Source organism: Neopsephotus bourkii, unplaced genomic scaffold, assembly GCF_033783945.1.
Source record: "Neopsephotus bourkii isolate Nb327-2 ecotype Australia unplaced genomic scaffold, CSIRO-AGI_Nbou_v1 NB_962, whole genome shotgun sequence".
Taxonomy (NCBI): domain Eukaryota; kingdom Metazoa; phylum Chordata; class Aves; order Psittaciformes; family Psittacidae; genus Neopsephotus; species Neopsephotus bourkii.
The window spans coordinates 9573805-9593122 of NW_026901456.1; the positions used below are offsets into that span (position 1 = coordinate 9573805).

The following is a 19318-nucleotide window of genomic DNA, read 5'->3' on the forward strand; positions in this document are numbered from 1 at the left end:
CATGACTCCCAGCTATGGGTCCTGACAAAATGGCTCTGACCTAGGAAAGGTCAGGCTTGAAAATCCTCTTTCTAGCCCTCTACACCAAATAACATTTTTACTTCAGCCTCCTCCCAGGATCAGGGCAGCAAGCAAGGGTGAGCACCCTCTTTCCTATCATCTCAGTGGAACCCTCGTGTCTTTCATCCCCCAACCAGTAAATGTGTGTGTGGCCAGGATATCACCAATGTGGAGTCCCCACGCCTTGCCCACCTTTGATCCAAGAACCTGCTCTACTGTGCTGAACTGAACCAAGCAGTACCCATTTAAGGAAAGCAACATCATTTTAATACTATTTTGAAAATCCTTCCAACCAGAAAGGCAGAGATTAAGGATACTTTGTCTTTCAGATCAACAAGTTACCTGCCATATCAATTCGGACATTTCGGGAATTTTCTGTCACTAGATACTTCTCTCACTTTCTACTGACCTTTCTTACATAGCTACCAACATCATTACTTCCCAAAGGTATTGACAGGACTTCACTTCGCCATAAAACCAAAGAGATACTGCTCCCAGGTTACGTGCCTGATGGAAAGCTTAAAAAAATCAAATGCTTTGTTAAAGATATTTATAGAAGAACTTAAATTAAGCTCAGAAACAAGTGATTATTCCCTCTCCCCATTTACAGATTCCTTTGTTGTCAACCTCTTCCAGGACACTTCTCAGTTCTTCTATTCTTTTTTTTCTAAACACCCATTTGTAGATCTGCTTTTATCCACCCCCTAAAAATGCCCTTTGTTGTATGAGCTTGTACTTTTAAAAGAAATTCTTGCAATGAATATCACAGCTTTGGCCATTTTCATCCCTTTAGAGTTCCATCTTTAATGTTCCTGCTACTACAGCTTTTAGCCACAAGCAAATCAGAATCATTGCATTATGGGGCTTAGCTGTGGAGCTCAAGGGCTCCAACAGCTCAGGTTCCTCAGAACGCAAGTCAGTCCCCTCCACTCAGCTTAGGAGCCCCATCTCTCCCCGCCCTGCCCAACTGCTAATGCTTGAAAATATCCAGGGATTCCAAATGTTCAACTTGCATCATGTGCTTCATAATTTAAGAAGCAGAAGTGCTTCGTAATAACTACAATTGATAAAATATTGTAACTTGTGCTTTTTTTAATAAAATGGAACAAAAGCATTCTAAATCATAGCAGCTTATAGATCAAAACTGTCCATTGGTTAGGAGCATAGTGTAATTAAGAAGTATGAAAACTGCGAAATATTAAAGCCCTGCAGCAATTCAGATTCATGACAAAACCTTCATGCAAAATGAGCAATACTGCCTGACGCTCTACTGATCTGGTCTACCTGGTCATCAGTGAAATATGAGTTTTCTTTCTTGGTAATGGCACATCCTCTTTTCCAAATGGGGAGAAAGGTATGAAGCCCTTTTTGTTAGTGCACAGTAGCTCTTTCCCTAGTTAGCAAAATTCTTTTACAGCACTGAGAAACGAGGACTTTTTGTTTACCATTAGTTGAGGTAAGTTATCTTGCTTTTATTTGGGTTTAAGACTACTGTAAAGGAGTAGCTTTTCAGTTGCAGCATGGTTTGTCAAGATTACAATGTTTATGACTGCATAAAATACATAAGTAAAAAATTATGATTTGTAGAGTTTGTTATCAAGAGCTGAGACTTACATCTTTACAGAACTGCAAATACCTCCTTCCTTACTGCTAGTTGGTAATTTTGCTGGCAAGAGCATTTGTTACGATTTTCTTCGACCTCTATACCCTTTTGTCCAACTGCTGTAAGAACTAGCAAGGAAGTCAGTTATAACTACAGTTAAACTGTTGTAACAGCATTAGACAAGCTGTACTGATTCTTCATTAAAACACCCTTCGTTTGAAGCTACAATGTAAGAGGCGATTCTTTTTGTTCAAAAGAAACTATCAGCATGCTCTGTGCCTTTAACACTTCACATTGATTACAAAAAATTTAACAATGCAATCACTAACATACCCCACTAATGAGAAATTATGAGAAACTGTTTGATGCAGAACCTTCCACATCAGTCAACTCTGATCAATCAGAAAGCTATCAATTTTGAAATTTAGATTTAATGCATTTTCAAGAAGCTAATGAGAAAGGAGCAACTTAAAATAAATACCATCGTTAAAACTGCAAACTGTTACAATGATATATTATAAACTTGTCCTAAATAAACCTAGTGCTTCAAAAATTTACCAGTGAATTCGTATTACAAAATATGTGAAAATACAATAGAATACCACAAAACAACGTCCTTTTTCGGGGTCAACAATGACGCCAAGATGATTCAGTCTTAAGGTTTTAAACTGTTAATAGAACATATTGTAATATAGAAGTTGCCATTTGGTTGAATTCTAGAGAATATCCCCACCCAGAACTCAAATTCATCTTTTTCATTCCTTCCCTAAAACTAGTGCCAAACTTCCTGTCAAAGCCAGTATTTTCTTGGAGAGCTTTAAGTTTAGCCATTACTTATTTTCTACTACTACATTTTGGCAGCAACTATTTATTGGTCTGTTATTGCAAAAAGTGCAATTTAACAATAAACCAGTCTGAAGGTCATTCTATGTCTGAGGATACATACCATATATTTCTTTAAAAATAATCATACTTTTGTAAGCAATACTTTACAGTAGACACCTCAAATCTACCATAGATGTAAAACTTAAAACGAGAAAAATTTAGTCTCTAAATCTTTATACACATATTTATATTTGAGTTTCTATATATATTATATATATACACAAGCACAAGAGTATATATAAAATATATATATCAGATCAAAAAAGAACAAAAACTGGGCACTGTACATAAAATCTTTTTAAAACTCAAACAATAGAAAAACTTTAAACATTAAACAATTTTAATAAAAGTTTCTGTACAATGCTAAGCAGTTTTATTTACATATAGAAAATGTAATAGGAGTAGTGTTTGAAATTACAGAACTCCTTAAAATTTCAATGGCAGGTAATCTGGAAAAAATAACAGCATTCCATTCACAAATATTTTCAAGCAATAAATATGTATTTATAAATAGTGTAAATTTACATCAAGATTAGAAACAAAAATCACAAATCTGAAGTTTATTCCTTAGTCTATGTGCAACCCATTTATCTTTGTGACTTGGCTGTTAATTGTTTTAAATTTTATTTAGGAACCAAAAGTGTAACCGTTATGGTTTCAAAACAAGACAGAAAAACATAAAAGCAGTAAAAAAATTTATATCACCTAACTCTTCACATTAAAAAAAAAAAAAAAAAAAAAAAAGTTGCCCAAAGAAAGACTTAAAATTTCTAACTACCTTACAAAGAAATGACCAGCTAAGCTAGTACTTTTTCCAAGGAAAATTCTGAAGGGGAAAAATGGATGAAACCAACTCATCAGCCCAGAAACAGAGAAATACAAAAGAGGTGGTCTTCAAGTCAGTAGTCTGTATAATGTTGCCAGTTTTGTCAGATATATACAAAACATGGAATTATTTTTTTTGAAGTACAGCTGGATGAGCTTTATTTGTTTTGAGTTCTGGAGTAGGAGGCAGTGCTCTCTCCTGTCCAGTTGGTTGACACTCCGCACTTGGAAGGTTGCATAGACACAGCTTTCAGCCAGCAGCCTTACGGGATAGCTACAAAAATCAGTGGTGCAGAACTGGGTCACTTCCTGAATATCAGAAAAGTTTTCATTTAATGTCCATGAAAAAATGTCAAGATGAGGAGGATGGCAATGGAGGAGCCTGAAAAAGAAAACATTAAATTACCTTTTCTACAAGGGTGCAGAACTCTGTTGTATAACCAAAACCTGCATAAATTATAACCATGAGAGTTTAAAGTCACAGGCACTACAGTTTTATAGGTCCGGACTCTTTCAAGTGGATACTGGCATTTTTTTTTCCAACTTACTCAGATACAACGTGCATTTTATGACTACTCTGCATTGGGATTTTGCCTATACTGCAGACTGAAGTATGCTGTGGGAATGTCTGTGTTAACATGATGTGAGCTGCCAGTGTAAGTCCCACTGTGGCAGGAAAGACCTCTGTGGGGGCTCAGTTTTGATTTATCTGAAAATACTCTAAAACAGGGATTCTCAACCTGTTTATCAGTGGGGGGAAGGACTGTCCATTTGTGGCTCTCCAAAAGCCTTGCAGGCTTCATTTCTTTCCCTCCCGCCCCCTTTACCTAAACAACTATACAGAGCCCTGAAGTTCTGAAGTTAGAGATCTGTGGTAGGGATCTCGGAGATCTGTGGTAGGGATCCTCTTATATGAGGAGAAAGGTGATTGGTTATTATTTTTTTTTTAATTATGAAAGACACCACCAGAGTGGCTCAAGAGTGAAGTAAGCTTATGTGTCTTGTTCCTGCCTATTTCGGGAGACAAGGTCTAGAAGATACCCAACTATTTCCCATTACTGCACTCTCTGGCATTACCATCAGAACACTGAATCTTTGATGGCATTTCCTTCTCTTCTTTTCCTGTTCAACAGTCCCGTCATGACATGGAATCCCTTCAAGAAGCTGCTCACAGTCTTTAAAGACACTTCAAATCATATCATAGTACCCACCTATGAAGCACTAATACTAGCTGATCCCTGTTTGCTCCAAACACAGAACCTCTTTGTTAGGCCTATTTCACCTTTGCCATCTGAAATTATCTTCACCCTGTGACTTGCAACAAACCATAACTCTTTTGATGTCAACTTTCAGGCTATGACTCTTCTCAATTGAGACTGTATCCCCTTTAAAAGAAATGAGTGTGCACACCAATTTCACAGAAGGACAATTATTAACGCCCTTCAGGGTGGCAAGTACAGGCGCTTGTGGGGGAGGGAGCCACTCACAGGTTGAGAACCCTTGTTCTAGGGACAATATAACTGTTACCTATATAAAGTTATAAACACAGACAACAAAATACCCTTCCCTCTCCCCTCTTTTCTGCACAAAGACGTTTGTGCCCATTTCCACTCAACTGGATGACATATCTCAGAACAGGTGGTTATTTACATGCTTTTCTATAACATCACTTTGAAATTTCTGTATTTCACCAACTGTAATGACAATGGGCTCCTAGAAGTATGAATTGAAGTTCAGCCACCTCAGGCTCTGTAGGACCAATGGGAAGAATTAAATTCAGAGGATGTGGTCCCTCACCTTTGCCAGTCTCTACTGCTGAACCCTGAGGCCTTGGCTCAAAAGGTCACAACTTATCATGCTAGCATTACATGAAATAACTGTCTAGACATACATTTTATGCAGCGCCTGGAAATGAATTAAAAGACACAGCCACTTCTGGGCTGTTGTATTTAATTTGACATGAAATTCTTGTAACACTTAGTCCAACGTTTGTTTCCTCTGACAGAAAGGCAAGGCTTATGAACAAAATCCAGCATCGCTTTCATTGTGATTACAAACATCTTTGCCTGAAACAATGAAACCTGGGTGAAATGTTAAGACAGTTGTGCTGACACAGTTCAAAGCAGGAGGCTGCCATATATAGCAGAAAGCTATAATGGCAAAGAGGCTTTTTGCTTTAAATTGAAATGCAAAGGAGGCCCCAAGCCAAAAGACAGAACTGTTTGAGAGCATCCACTTGCTAAGCAGAAGGACAGTGCTGATTTGGGAGGGGATGGGTGGGGAAAAAGAAGGGGAAAGAAGGGGTCTGAGTGCATAGGATGCTCTGCTGCTATACTGACTTCATACCACAACCAATGTATTAGAGATGCTCTTGAACCTGGTGCTAGTTTCTCCAAGCTTCACTGTCCTGATTCTTCCCATCTCCATCTGATCCAGTTATGGTCTTCAGGTGATCTCTATTGGATTTTTAAAGCCACAACTTTATGAATTGTAACATCATACTTTTCCTGATAACTCAGTGGTTATGTTCTGCAGTAAGTTACTGTACTATTTCACATAATTCTGACTCTTCAGTGTTTTGATCAGCAAATATCACACAGAACCCATACCTCCATTTGAATCAAGTCCACAGTACTCATACAATGGAGTACCAAGACAGTCTACAAGTGCTTTACAAATAATGTATTTATGCACCCACTTATTAATTTGACTTACTAATGTAAATTGATCATAGACTTGCATCAAGTCCTCCATTTTGTACTGTTCTAGCACCACAAAATTTTCCAGGTTCGTGCTTATCTTTCTTGCACAGTCTTGGCAATGTACGACATAGGTCTTTCGAGAATTGCTCTCACTAGTGACAAAAAGCAGATCAAAGACTTCCACCTATTAGACAGGGAACAGAAAGTCAACAGTTACAGTTTGATTTTTTAGAAGTTAAACCATGAAACTATATTTTATTTGAAATTTACAGCCTTAACATGCACATGCAAAGAGAAAAATTACATTTGTTCAGGGAAAATCTATCCTAAGGCTCAGGCAAGTGAAATATTCTAAAACCACTAATATTACACGTATGATGTCTGCATGAACAGTGCTGTGGGAAAGCTTCTGGTCAATACAGCAAAACATGATTCATACTCTGAATAGGGGCTACTCAGTAAGGTGGGGATTTACAACAGTTATACCCAATTTTCCTTTTTTAAATTTGTCTGCAAAAGAAGTTAATGATTTATTTCCTTACTACTCAGTCATGTGCTACCATATCCTACCCAAGAGGCTTGGTCAGAAGATGACTAGAAACTCATTCTCAGGAGGTAAGAAAACTTTAGTTCCTGTTAAGCTTCATGAAAAGTATTATCCAATACTTTAAGATATCATTAACAGAAAGTAGAATAAAAAATTCCAGGAAAAATGTTATGTCCCTGTGAAGAAAATGCCCTTACATTGTCTCTCTTTTGGGGCTGTTGACTTCTGAAATGGAGACAGATACACATTCAAAATGAAGCTGAGCAGACTGAATTTTATGCAGGAAGGAATAACAACTTTTTATAATAACTGAGAATTGAAAATCGACCTTGTGAGTAACAATGCTGTGGAAGTACTGTGGAAGAGACTGTAGCCTGTGTCTAGAAAAACAGCTTGATAAAGCTCTTTGAAGCCTGTACAGGATCACATATATGTGCTGTTAGTATACAGTAGATGCTGCAACTTAAAAGCAATAAAAAAATAGCAACAACAGAAGACAGGACAATATTTAAATAACTATTATAATAGCACACAAGCCCCACACATATATTTACTGACCTCACAAATGCTACAGTAATGAGCTGGCTCGTCCTTTGCTCGCCCGTGCCAGACAATCTCTTTTCCTGCAGCAATTAGAGCTTCCCTCAATGTCTGACACTGTTTAAGAGTTCTTAACAGGCAGTACCTGTAAGCAAAATTGAGTTGTATGTTCAGTTCTGTATTAAACTTTATAGGAAGACTCAAACAGGATTAAATTTCTTTCAATGCTCGGCACCTGGAATTTCCTCTTCCTGTGCAATTTCAGAAACAGCTGGCTACTAAGAATCACTGGACTCATGACTTAGGCAGAAGTCAAACTACATGATTATGGACCTTTCTGTACTGCCCCTGGCCTTGCAAACAAACTTTGTTTTCAGTTTTGACTGGAATGCATGGATGCTCTTTTTTTAAGCACAATAAACCAGTGTGGTTTTGAAAGCAATTAATGTATTTTATTTTGAATACTGAATTTATTATCAAAAAGCTAGTTCAAACTTCTAAGTTAAAAATGTTTACATGTTGTGTAAATGACTACAGCCTCATCCAAAGAACTGCTTGAACTTACATCCTAAAAACCCTATTACTCCCTCAGCACTACTAGACTTTCAGCTACCGCAAGTCCTGGCAGGAATAACTTTACGTACAGTGTAAGTAAAATCCTTTTAAAAATGAAAGAGAAAATATTTTCTTCCATGCAGAAAAAAAAGAATAGGTATTAGAAAAATCAGTCCCTTACTAAAAAAGAAGAAAAAAAAAAAAAGGAATGAAGACAAGAACTGGTCAAATGTCAAACTCAAATCAACAACTCCCAGTTCCCCTGCAAAAACCCCGATTTTATCTTCACAGTTTTATACAGTTCTCTTCTTTACTAGAAAAATCTAACTTGTTTTCTAGCACTGAGCTACATACATTCTCTAAAAAGAAGTTGGCAAAGTAGGTCGCCAGATTTCTAAATTACAATGTGATTTACAATAATTTTTAGCTTTCAGCTATCCGATTTATATGAGCTGCAGCCTTTGCAGCCTTTAATCTTCTCCTCCACAGGGTGGTTATGTTACTACTCATTAGATGCAAAAGGAAGACTGAAAAAATGTAAGGGGAATAATAAACACTGGACAGAAAACAAAGTGCTCAAGAGTTCTATCAAAATATTTTCAAACTTGATCCTTCTCCTATTTTAAAGCCTTAAAGATATAATATATAAACCTGTATTAAAGAAAAATAAAAATGTTTCTTTCATGTGTTTCCAAGTAGTTAACAGAATCTTAGGCTTACTTTGAGATATTCCCCTCTTGATGTTTTCCACTCAGACCATTCATCTTCACTCAAACCAAGTCTATGGCTTCATTAATACCCTTACCGTAAGAATAACGCAAAAATGAAAGCATGTTTCTGTATCAAACATCATGTTTCATATACCAAATTTGAAGAGAACTGAACAGCTCATCAAGCTGTAAACTGTATGACTAAACCACATCCAGTCAAATTCAAGTATTTAAGTACAATTTAAAATGGACATCAGGAAGATGTCCTGATTGATTCTAGAAGGGCAGTAAAAAAACTGAATATTCAGATCCAGTAAAACCTTTAGAACTGTGGAGACCATCCCAATGGCACTGCAAAATTGACCTCTTTATACCTTTCAGTAATGTATCTTCCCTACTGAATCCAAAATGTATTTTATCTGGCTTCATGATTTTGTAACAATCCTCTCTCCCATGTCATGTTCTTTTACGTTTCTAGAACTATTTTTGTAAAAGAACTTAGTATTTCAGTTACTCTGGAATTAATTTTTTAAGCCTTTATTACAATGTTCCCACTACCTCTTAAAATTTTTCTCTTCCTCAGATGCATTTTTAAAAGTCCTTCTAGCTTCCATCTGAGAGGCCTGCAGTTATTTTTTTTCTTTTCTTGAGGGTCCCTCAGTCAAGTTTTACATCATTTTGTCTGCCTGTGGTCCTGCTCATAATTCCACTGTTAATATCTTTTAAAAAATCTCATGAGGAAAGCTTCAGCTTTTGCTCTTTTGTCTAGCAAGAGAGCACTGAATTGCACATTAACTAAAATGTAAGGAGATTTCACATTTGTTCAAAAAGCAGTGTCTCCTATTATTATTCCCTAATGCTTTTCTATTTCTTCTAATCATTTACCTGCTTCCTAATATTTATATGTATCCTTGAATTTAACTTTTATTTTTTCTGTAGTGGTTCCTTCCACATAACCAAGTAAGACATATTTGTATTTACCTTTCAAAGTGGAATTACAAACTACTTTTTATCATTTTCTAAGAGCTATATTCTTTTGTACTATTCTGATACCTAAAAAGCCTCAGAGACACAAGTCAAACTGCCCAAAGACTTCAGATATCTTCAGTGTGCAATTTTAGATACAGACTCTGTATTTGGCAGGAAGATGACAGCTGTGTCACCGATATATTTTTTTCCTGGTGACAAATGAGAAGTCAGCTATTCAAGATGAATTCAACCAGCTGTATCAGAAATCACTATTTCTTAAGTGTTTTTATACACCTGTATACACGCACACACATATATATATACACATAAATACAAATGTCTCTATTTTGTACATAGTGAAATCCAGGAAAAGTGGACAGCAGCTACTTGCCAGCTGGTGCTGTCTTCCTGCAGACAAGCAGTCTACAGGAAAAGTTATGCATGAATGTTTATACATTTCCAGTATGCTTACAAAGCCAAGGTCAGATACTAACTAGACTGTGCATTCTGGTGACACCTACTTCTAGGAACAGCTATACCATGATTTAGAGGTGGCCACAATGAAGAAGTTTTCTCATGTCACTGTTACTAGATGTATTTAACCAGAGCTCATCATTGTATCTTCCTTTTGCACGCATAGCACGGTACTTTGTATCAGTAGACTGGAAAACACAAACGTATGCAAGACCTAATTTTGTATCCACTCCTTAGCACCTCTTGTTTATTTGTAATCTACACCTTAAATTTAGGTGTCTTATTAGAGCTGCTGTCAGCCAGCAAGATGATAGGAAACTACCATGTTGTCTTCTGTGTTTCTTCACAATATTGTAAGCTCTCTTGGAAAAGGATACTATGCTCAGTCATGGTTTCTCTTTTTAAAACTGAACCATGGCAAAAGCCCCCAAACTTGTGCAAATGCAAAATACAGGTGGCTGAAATATCAAAATCATACTTTGCCAAAAACACTCTAGAACTGCTCTGAGCTTTAGAACAGATGCCTGCTGGGCTTGGGAAGATATATAAAGATAATTGTGAAATATGTTTGTGCCGTGGGTTTTTTGGTGGTTTTTTTTTTTTAATGGACATTTTGGCTTCCTCCCTCCCACACCCTGCTTCTTTCCCCCCTATTTCTCACTGTATCTCTTCAGTTTCTCCTCTCCCTTCTATGACACTATGAATATGAACACTAATAGCTTATTTGAAGGGGCAAGACAGTCAAGCCTTCAGCAAAGACTCTCTACCCCAGATATTAGTTATTAGATTTTTAAGGAACTATTCACATGTTATTCCAAAATCCAGCTTTGCAGTGACTAAAAACCTGTCTTAAAACTTCCAACATTCTTGGTTCTTACGTAATCATTTTAGCAATTCTACTATTCTGCAATACAGATGTTCAAGCCTAAAATAAAATCCTGCTGTAAAAGGTGTCTCAGATGTCATCAATAAATCCTACTGGGGAAAAGAAGAAATTATTTTTCATTGCCCTTTTTTGCATGTTAACCCACACTTTTTTCTAAAGGTCCACTTCAAGTCAAATTAAAAAAGGATTCAATTCTTGTGGATCCAGTATGCTGATAAGATTGAAGACGTGCTCAAGCTAGAAGCTCCTTTGCTGAGGCTTAAGGAAACCAGAGTGCTGCTACCACAGTATTCTCATGATGAGTAATTTGATTTGGAATTAATTCCTGACTTTTTTTAGGACAAACCTATGATATATGGTGAACTGTTCATTCATCCCTCAGTCTATAATGGTGCTGCAACATGAAATATGCAGGATTTGCTTGAAGTTGCACTATTTGAAGAAAATTACTAAAGATGCTCCAAGCCTGTAATATTCCTGCATTTTGGAGTATGCATCTAAAAAATGTCACTAAACTCAATTATCATTTTTCATATCAAGTATTTCATTGTTCAAAAGAAAAAGCAAAGGGTAGGAGGCTTTCAAATTCCTACTTGACTCTATTTAAAGCATTTATACTGAATCTCCAAATGACAGAATGTGAGCACTAACTAGAGGTTCTAGAAATATAAAATTAAGTTTAACTTTGCTGTAAAAATGACTAAACACTCTAATATTTGGGTTGATAACCTATTTTATTTTTTCTTACAGTAAGTATTCTGAACAGCTTTTGTCATCTAATTCAATCGTGCCTGTAAACTGCTGCACGAAGGCTATGGCATATTTAACAAGAAAGTTAATTTTATCACTCTGAAGCTGTGCAACAAGAACATCAATTAAAACATAGTAAACTTAGTAATACCTTGATTCTTTGAAAAACAGAATATAAACCAAATCTGGCTTGATTCTCAGGAACAGAAGTCTTATTAATCCTTATAATCCTTATAAAGCATTACTTACAAATCAATTATTGTTTTATGCTTGAAGAGGAAAAGGGTACAGTAAATGTTCAAATAAATAAAACTTACTTTATCATTTCAAAAAGCTTTGGATCTGAGACCTTGATATTTCGAGCCATATTCCATGAAAGATGAACCATGGGTACTATGGACTTAACACTCTGCAGTTTATTCCACTCGTACCGTTCCACTGCCAATTTATATTGACAGGCTGTACAAAAACAAAATTTCAGAAGCAATTAGTGAAATTAAGAAATAAGTATCAACCGCAGCCAAAATAACTTGATTATAATTCAAATTTATATCTTTTAAGGCTATACCTTTTAATGACCCATTCATTACAACTACACTTGAATTCTACAGAATTTCTTTTACAAAGTGCATTTATGATGCTAAAGAACACACAATACCACAGCAGCAACAACTATCAGTGAAAAGAAGTTACTGACAAGTGTTCAATTTCTATGAAGAACATAGAGCAATATTTCAAAACGGGTTACTTAATACATTTTCAAATATAGCAGATGAAAACCAAATGGCCTGAACTTGAAATGTCTGCATCTCTATTCACTCCATGATCATTTTACAATGCTGTAGTATATAATTTATCTTGAAAATGGAGACTACCCCTTAAGAAATCTGTTGAAATGGGTCAAACTTTTTCATTATGCAGCCTACTCACCCCACCCTTTTAAAAGAAATGTTTGGCAAAATTTACTGTGGCTGAACATGTGAGTTCTGTTATCAGTCAATCTTACAATCCCGGATATACTGTTTATTGCACCATAATGAAATGAGGACGCACCTTAAAACTCTTTAAGAAAACAGGGGTTCTTAGAAGTACATTCTCTTCAAATGATTCACAATCGTTTTAGCTGAAAATTTTCCCTTCATTCCTGTATCTAAAATCTTTCCAAGATCATGGCTCAAAACTAAAGACTTCTAGAGCAGTAAGCCTGAAAAACCTAATATTCCTTTATTAACAAAATTTTACAACTGTTGTAATTTCCTGATGATTTCCCTAGAGAGCAATTAGGTACCCACTGTCCCCAAAATGTTAAGACTGCACAAGTCCTTAAATTCATATGCAATCTGTAGTGAGGTCTGCTGGGCAGAACAAATTTTAAGATAAAAAGCTAAGAAATGGCCTATGAGAGAGAGTGCATGAATTCAACATAAACATTTTATTCTGCTAGTGTCTGCTATACAGCTGTTAATTTTTACAAGCACATTAAATGAACAAGTGCAAAGACTGCATTCTTGCTGCTTCCTCTTACCAGCAGAATTATTTAAAGCTTCAATACATCAAGTTTTAAAATACAGTACAGTTTTGGGTTTTTTTTTGTTTTTTTTTGTTTTTTTTCTGAAATCACTGTTCAGCCATACCTGTAAGAGGGCCAACATTCCATGCAATGTTGTTGCACCAGCCAATAGCCTGAACCCAATGAACAGTGCCAGCATTTATCCACACCAAATCCCCGGGTCTTTGAATAAATCTATAAACTGGGACATTGGCTTCATACAAGTCTTCCAAGTTTGGCCACCAAGATCCCATTAGAAAATTCATATTATTCCTGAAACAACAAGAAAAATGAAGACTTTAGCATTTATCAGCAAACAGTGATACTTCAATGAAATTACCTGTAAAAACTGATCACCACGATAAACACTTGCTACATCTAATCAGTGACCCAGGAGGACCACTCAAAAGGAAAGTTTCATCTATGAAATTCCTGATCCTGATTCCACATTTCATATCCTGCAATACATTAAAACACTAAACCATCTAGCTCCTGTGTGAAGTCAGTTTCTGGCTTCCAGTTATGTTCTACTTTCTATTTCCCAGTATTTTATTAATGCTGAGGCAGAGAAATCATTGGTCAGATCCAGCATGACACTGGTGCCAAATACTGCATTTTTGGCCAGTGACTGATTTCATATACAGACCATACCAGCTCTTAAGAATGCTTTCCATTTTGAACAATGCCAACCATGAACTCCTACTGTCAGTGTATGCATGTGAAGCTTATCCACGCAACAAGCAACCCCTTAGCACCACCTCAACTGTGATTCAAAGGTGTGTGCTACATTCAGCCAAAAAATGTTGACCCTCCTGAGAAGTACTGAAAAACACCTCCATGTGGATTGCCTAAGGATTAACTCTTCCGCTTTGGTTATGCAAAATACATGTTTCTCTCCCATCCTTATCCTGATTTTATACCGCTTTTATACCGCACCATGAGAGAGATTCGTAATTCACAGTTTTCAGGAAGGACAATTCAGTGCCTCTATCAGGCACTCTAGACATTTTATGAGGTTACCAAGATATTAGATTCTCTGTCACCGTCAAAGGACAGTATCATGAGGGTAAAAGGCATGTTATCATCAGAGACATTGCAATTGAATCAGTGGCATTACAATTTGGGATGGCTAATCTTTGTACAAGTAGATGAAATAAGAACAGTTGACAGTAGACAGGCAGAAGATAGAGACACTGAGATGAATTTGCAGAGCCCTGGAAAAGCTCTGAAGAAATGTCAGGAGCTTAGTCCAGTTTTTAACTGCGCAAGATGAGGAACAAAAAATTCTCCTGTAAACTTCAGAGGCTATGGTCTGAGTACCAGCATGATCAGGGGACACAACTCCTCCTCCTCCTCCTGGTGTTTGGTTTTTTTTTAGAGGGTGCATGTGCAGGCACATAGAAACTCCAATAGCAGAGTGTCTCCCTGACCATCAGAGCACCTCAACTTCCTCAAAAAAGCTACAAATACGGCAAAGCATGCCATGACACCTCCTGGGGTCTGAGTAAACTAAACCCTCCTTCTAGATGCAGCAAGAAACATGCCAAAATACCAATGTACACCATGTACGTGAAACATAACAAAGATTAACAGCATGTATCACCAGGAAAATACTCCATCACTCCTCAGAAAACCAAAACAAACTCCCAATTCTAGATTTTGCATTTTGACTTATCTTAAAGTACTTTTCTGAGTACATGGAAACACCATAAAATAATGTCCACTTAAAACACCCTCAGTAATCTCCCCACATTAGGTCTGAGAAAAGCCCAGAGAACTTGACAGAAACAAACAGCACACCCAGCTTACTTTTCACAGAAGTCATTCATGACACCCCAATAGCTTTCCGGGACAACAAACCATTCACAGTCACCTGGACCAATATTTATGTTTACTGAACAAAAGTTGTTATTTTCCTGATGACCTGAAACATAGAGGAAAAGAAACACAGTTTATGTAAGGCTGATCTGTCAAAGTAATGTTATGAAAATAAACAGCTACTATCACGAAACCTCTTACATCACAGTTCAAGTATTCGTAGATTTTTTTATGACATGCACACTATTTAGGTACTTCACAGTGTTAACAAATGCAATTAAGCTACCAGTGACAAGAAAATTCTGCTTTTGTTAGTTTGTGGGAAATAAGAAATTGGAGCTATTGATCTTGTGAATCTGATCAGTATTTCAGCAGTTCCCTTTTCGTAGAAATAAATGCTTCAAGATACTAAAACTTAGATTTTGCCTTTTATGATAGCTCTTGACAGTCCCAGTCAGGAGCAAAACTTTGTGACTCCAGGCACTAAACAGACAAGTAGTAAGTAAGTCTTTCTGAAAGAGCTTTCAAAATCAATGCAGAAATGCCAGTGTTTTATCTTCTTTTGACAGCTCAAAAACTAAGCCATAATCCCTAGTGGAATTCTCGGAAGTTGTACTTCAGAAAAAACAAATGCTGAAATTTAGTCCAGATCCCTTAACCAGCACTACTCAGTATGGAGGGTTGAGTCCTATCCTCAGCCAGTAAGGAATCTGAAAAGCAAAAGTGTACCAATTTCTATGATTGCACAAGACCTACTTTGGAAACCTATAAAAACTTTCAACGTGTATAAAATACAAGTAATGTCCAATTATATAAACCCATCTTCTTTTTTCCCTTTAAAGAATTCAGTATTGTGTATGGTAATTACCTAGCATTGCAGAAATCCAGGAATTTTCACTCTAAGGTAGTTTAGTACTTCATATGTGCACAGTTCAGTTAAACAAGACACTAAAAAAAATACTGAGTTTGTACAATTCCATCAAATTTAGGCATGCTGTAAGATATGGAGATCTGCAGTGCAGTTAAATCAATACCACAGCAGGAGAACCTCTTTTTTCATGCTAAGATATTATAACTATTCTATGATTCTATGATTCACCTGGTGTTCTGCTTCCTGGAACCTTCATGTACAGCTGCACTGTATTCATTCCCAGGATGGTATGACCAACATGGCTTAGAAGATTTCCTGCTGATACCACACGTACAAAAGCAGGAAGTTTTGTCAGTTCATGGAGTTGCAACTTCCACCTGCAGCAAAATAGCAGATTGACAAACTGTAAATCCCTAAAACTCTTGAAAGGCTTTGGGAAATAGAAACATTTTCAAAAAAATTGTTAGCACAGAAGATAAAGGAGCAGACAACCCAGTGCCATATAACTTAGCATCTAGTAAGAGGGAAACTGAGACAGTGCAGTACCCCTACTTGACAGTTACCAAATTTAAATGAGCTGAAAGCCAGGGTGGCTGGACCCACTCTCAAAGTTAGCCACTCTGCTGCTGTATTGCCAGGAAAATCTGCTTGCAATTTACACCTCTGTGTACATCCTTTCCAAGTGAAAACAGAGCTGTACTCTCCCCACACTCATGCCAGCCAGTCAGAAACTGTTAACCATGCTTTCAAGAGCCAAATGATATGATGCTACAACATATGTCAAGAAGACTGTCTAAACACATCCTACCCTGTGCACACAGTTGCTGCGGCCAAGAAGGTAACAACATGCACGTGCTACAGAACTGAATACTTGCATTAAGAAAAGCAGATCTCCAAAAACAAAAACCCCAGAACTTCAGTGCAGACCTCTGAAATGTCACCCAGGTTTGTGTTACGTAATTTTGGAATTGTGGTAATATTTAGAAGTATTTTGACAGTTGAGTGGACAAATTCTTCTTGTTCTAATAACTGAAGTAGATCTGAATTTTTGTACTCCAGCTGGTGGGACTGGCAGCCCACATATGCTGGATCTTTTATGGAAATATATACTAACTAGAGACTGAACCAAATAAAAATTTATTACTGGTTACTAGAGCCATGCTCTCAGAGTATTTCTAGTACCTCCTGATGTTTTTCTGAGCTACCTTCATCTGCTCTCAGAAGGATACACCCCCGAAAGAATTCTCAATTTATTCCCTTTTTTCTGAGGGAGAGGTATCAGAGGTAAGTACTGGTCTGGTTTTTACTACGTATTTTGAACCCTATTCCTGGATAGAGAAGCAAGAGCTAAGAAAAAGTGGAAAGGATGACATTAGGAACAAAAGGAAACAGAACAAAAAAAACCAGGCAAATCCAGGCAAACAAAAAAAAAAAAAACAAAACCCAAAACCTTTAATCTTAAAATTTCTGTGCAAAGACTTAACACTTGGTATTGTGAGATGTAAGTAAGGTTGTAAGCAAAGCCTCAGAATGAAACAAAGGGAATGTTTTAGAAGGAAGGATAGTAAGAACAGTTTCTGTTGGATGTTTAAGTTCAAAGATCCTGGGAAAAAGAGCTTGCAAAGAGATTTTAGTGGAGAAGGACTCATAGCAACAGTTTAAAGACCAAAGGTAAGAATTTCATTGTGGAAATGGGGTGTGCAACTGTAACTGGGTTTATCAGCAGACTGACTGATATCTGAGCAGAACACACTGGTTTTCCAGAAGGAGCATCATATTATAGAATACCACTGTGACCAGGAGAAACTGTAATCAACTTACTTCTTGTCGTCTGACAGGTCAATGTTGGTCCCAAATTTGATTGTTTTAAAAGGTCCTCTTCTCCTCCTCCCAGAGCTGTGCGTATAAAAAAATGTAACAGGTGAATGTGAAAATGGGAATTATGTAAAAAACCACAGGAAACCAACAACAAAGTTATCACAGTTATATCACACTTACTTATCAGAAGATGTGGATTCATTATCTGAGTGGTCCTTGTGGTGACTCTTCTTCTCATTTTCCTCCTATAAAATGCAATTGTGGAAATGTTGGGGTTTTTTAATCTATATAAATATACAGAAAAGCAAGGACATGTATATATACATAAAATAAACACGTATGAGTACTTTTCTTTTAACATGCTGGTACAATCTTTAAAATACCTGTATCTGAGATTTTATGCCATTATTACTGTTGAGAAAGAAAAAGTTATTAGTCAAAAGCCACTGCAAGAAATTCTGAATGGGTACAATTCAGTGAAGCTAAGGACAGGACAACAGAAAATATCTACATTGTAAATATTTCTATTAGCCTTCATTACAGTTGCAAATGAGTGCATTGGTTTGCATCACTATGCAGGTGAACATGAATCCAATCTTAAGGAATACTGTTAACTTTTTCAGACTAGAACATTTACCTTCCAGCAAAGTCAAGCAGGTATCCCAACAGGAAACTAGGATGACTAATATTTATAAAATTAATTTTATAAAATCCATTATGTAACATCTTTTGAATTTTTCATAGCCATATGCTATTTTAGCACTGCAGTAGCTAGGACCATGACTAGTGAAAAAATAAATCTAACCAATATTGAATGATGTCACTTGATCTTTTGAGCCGTGTGCACTCAAAACCCTATTCTAAAGACTCCTTTTTTGGCAAGTATATAGAAGGAAAAAGAATAAGACAGAAAGAAGGAATGAACTGCCTGGAGGCTATCCAAAGATCTAGGGTTTTGAATGGGATTGCTGTTAAATCTCAAAGTGCCCTATGTACCTGAGAAAGCCCTATTCATCCTTTGAACGAAGGACAAAGAGAAACAAAAAGGAACCTAGCGATGACGGATTTATCAAATACTGCAAGACATGTTAGAAAAGCAATGTAACAGTTGTCAGAAGAATGAAAAAAAAAAAAAAAGGATCACTTAGGGCAAGCCAAGAGGATTGCATCTGTAGAAAGAAGAAACAAAGCTTTCATTTGAACACTGTGAAAAGTCACCTAAGGACAGGCAAAAGCAGTGTTAGACAAATGACACGTACATTGCACATTTTCTTTCTCATTTGCAAGGGAAAAATTAAAATAATAATTCTGAAAATTGTTTCATATATGGGACTTTTAACACTAATTTGTAAGAGAGAAAAAAAGATCAGAAAATACTGCAGCTCACTTCTTGGCGCAAATCCAAAGCTGAGGCTTTCCTGCTGACAAGCTGGAATGTGATCAGTCGAGTACATTATCAAACTTGTGTATATATATATATATATATATATATATAAAATGTTCCAGAGAAGTAATGCTCTGGAACAAAGTACAAGAATACTATACTGGTGCAACTGTTCAAGAGGCACCAGAAAACTTTAGTCAATATCCCACTTAAATTTATGACTACTGCAAAGGAACAAAAAGCCCATTTATGTTCCAAGCTCTTGATTACTTCAGTGCCCCCCGAACTTCCCAATGATATTCCTGTTTCTTTTCCTCATCCTGTATCAGTCTCACTCAAAACCTAGTAACTACCTTCCCTTCTCTTCAACGA

General features: G+C 36.6%; 1 protein-coding gene and 1 long non-coding RNA gene across 19 annotated transcripts in view; both read right to left on the minus strand.

Annotated features, from left to right (window-relative positions):
* LOC133215326 (uncharacterized) overlaps window positions 1–1154 on the minus strand; it is a 520488-nt gene extending 519334 nt beyond the window's left edge. The window contains exon 1 of the long non-coding RNA XR_009726384.1: window positions 1142–1154. This is a non-coding gene — a long non-coding RNA (uncharacterized LOC133215326). The remainder of the gene's footprint in view (window positions 1–1141) is intronic.
* Window positions 1155–1511: 357 nt separating this feature from the next.
* The window catches only part of KDM6A (lysine demethylase 6A), a 158176-nt gene continuing 140369 nt past the window's right edge, over window positions 1512–19318 (minus strand). For 9 of the 18 annotated variants that reach the window (XM_061359305.1, XM_061359299.1, XM_061359300.1 and 6 more), the window contains 8 exons: window positions 17743–17807; window positions 17566–17640; window positions 15973–16121; window positions 14865–14979; window positions 13141–13328; window positions 11824–11965; window positions 7181–7307; window positions 5836–6259 (listed from right to left, as the gene is read on the minus strand). In XM_061359305.1, coding sequence (XP_061215289.1) covers window positions 5966–6259; window positions 7181–7307; window positions 11824–11965; window positions 13141–13328; window positions 14865–14979; window positions 15973–16121; window positions 17566–17640; window positions 17743–17807 — 1155 coding nt within the window. In that variant the 3' untranslated portion in view covers window positions 5836–5965. The other 9 variants (XM_061359307.1, XM_061359303.1, XM_061359304.1 and 6 more) reach the window with 3 other exon arrangements.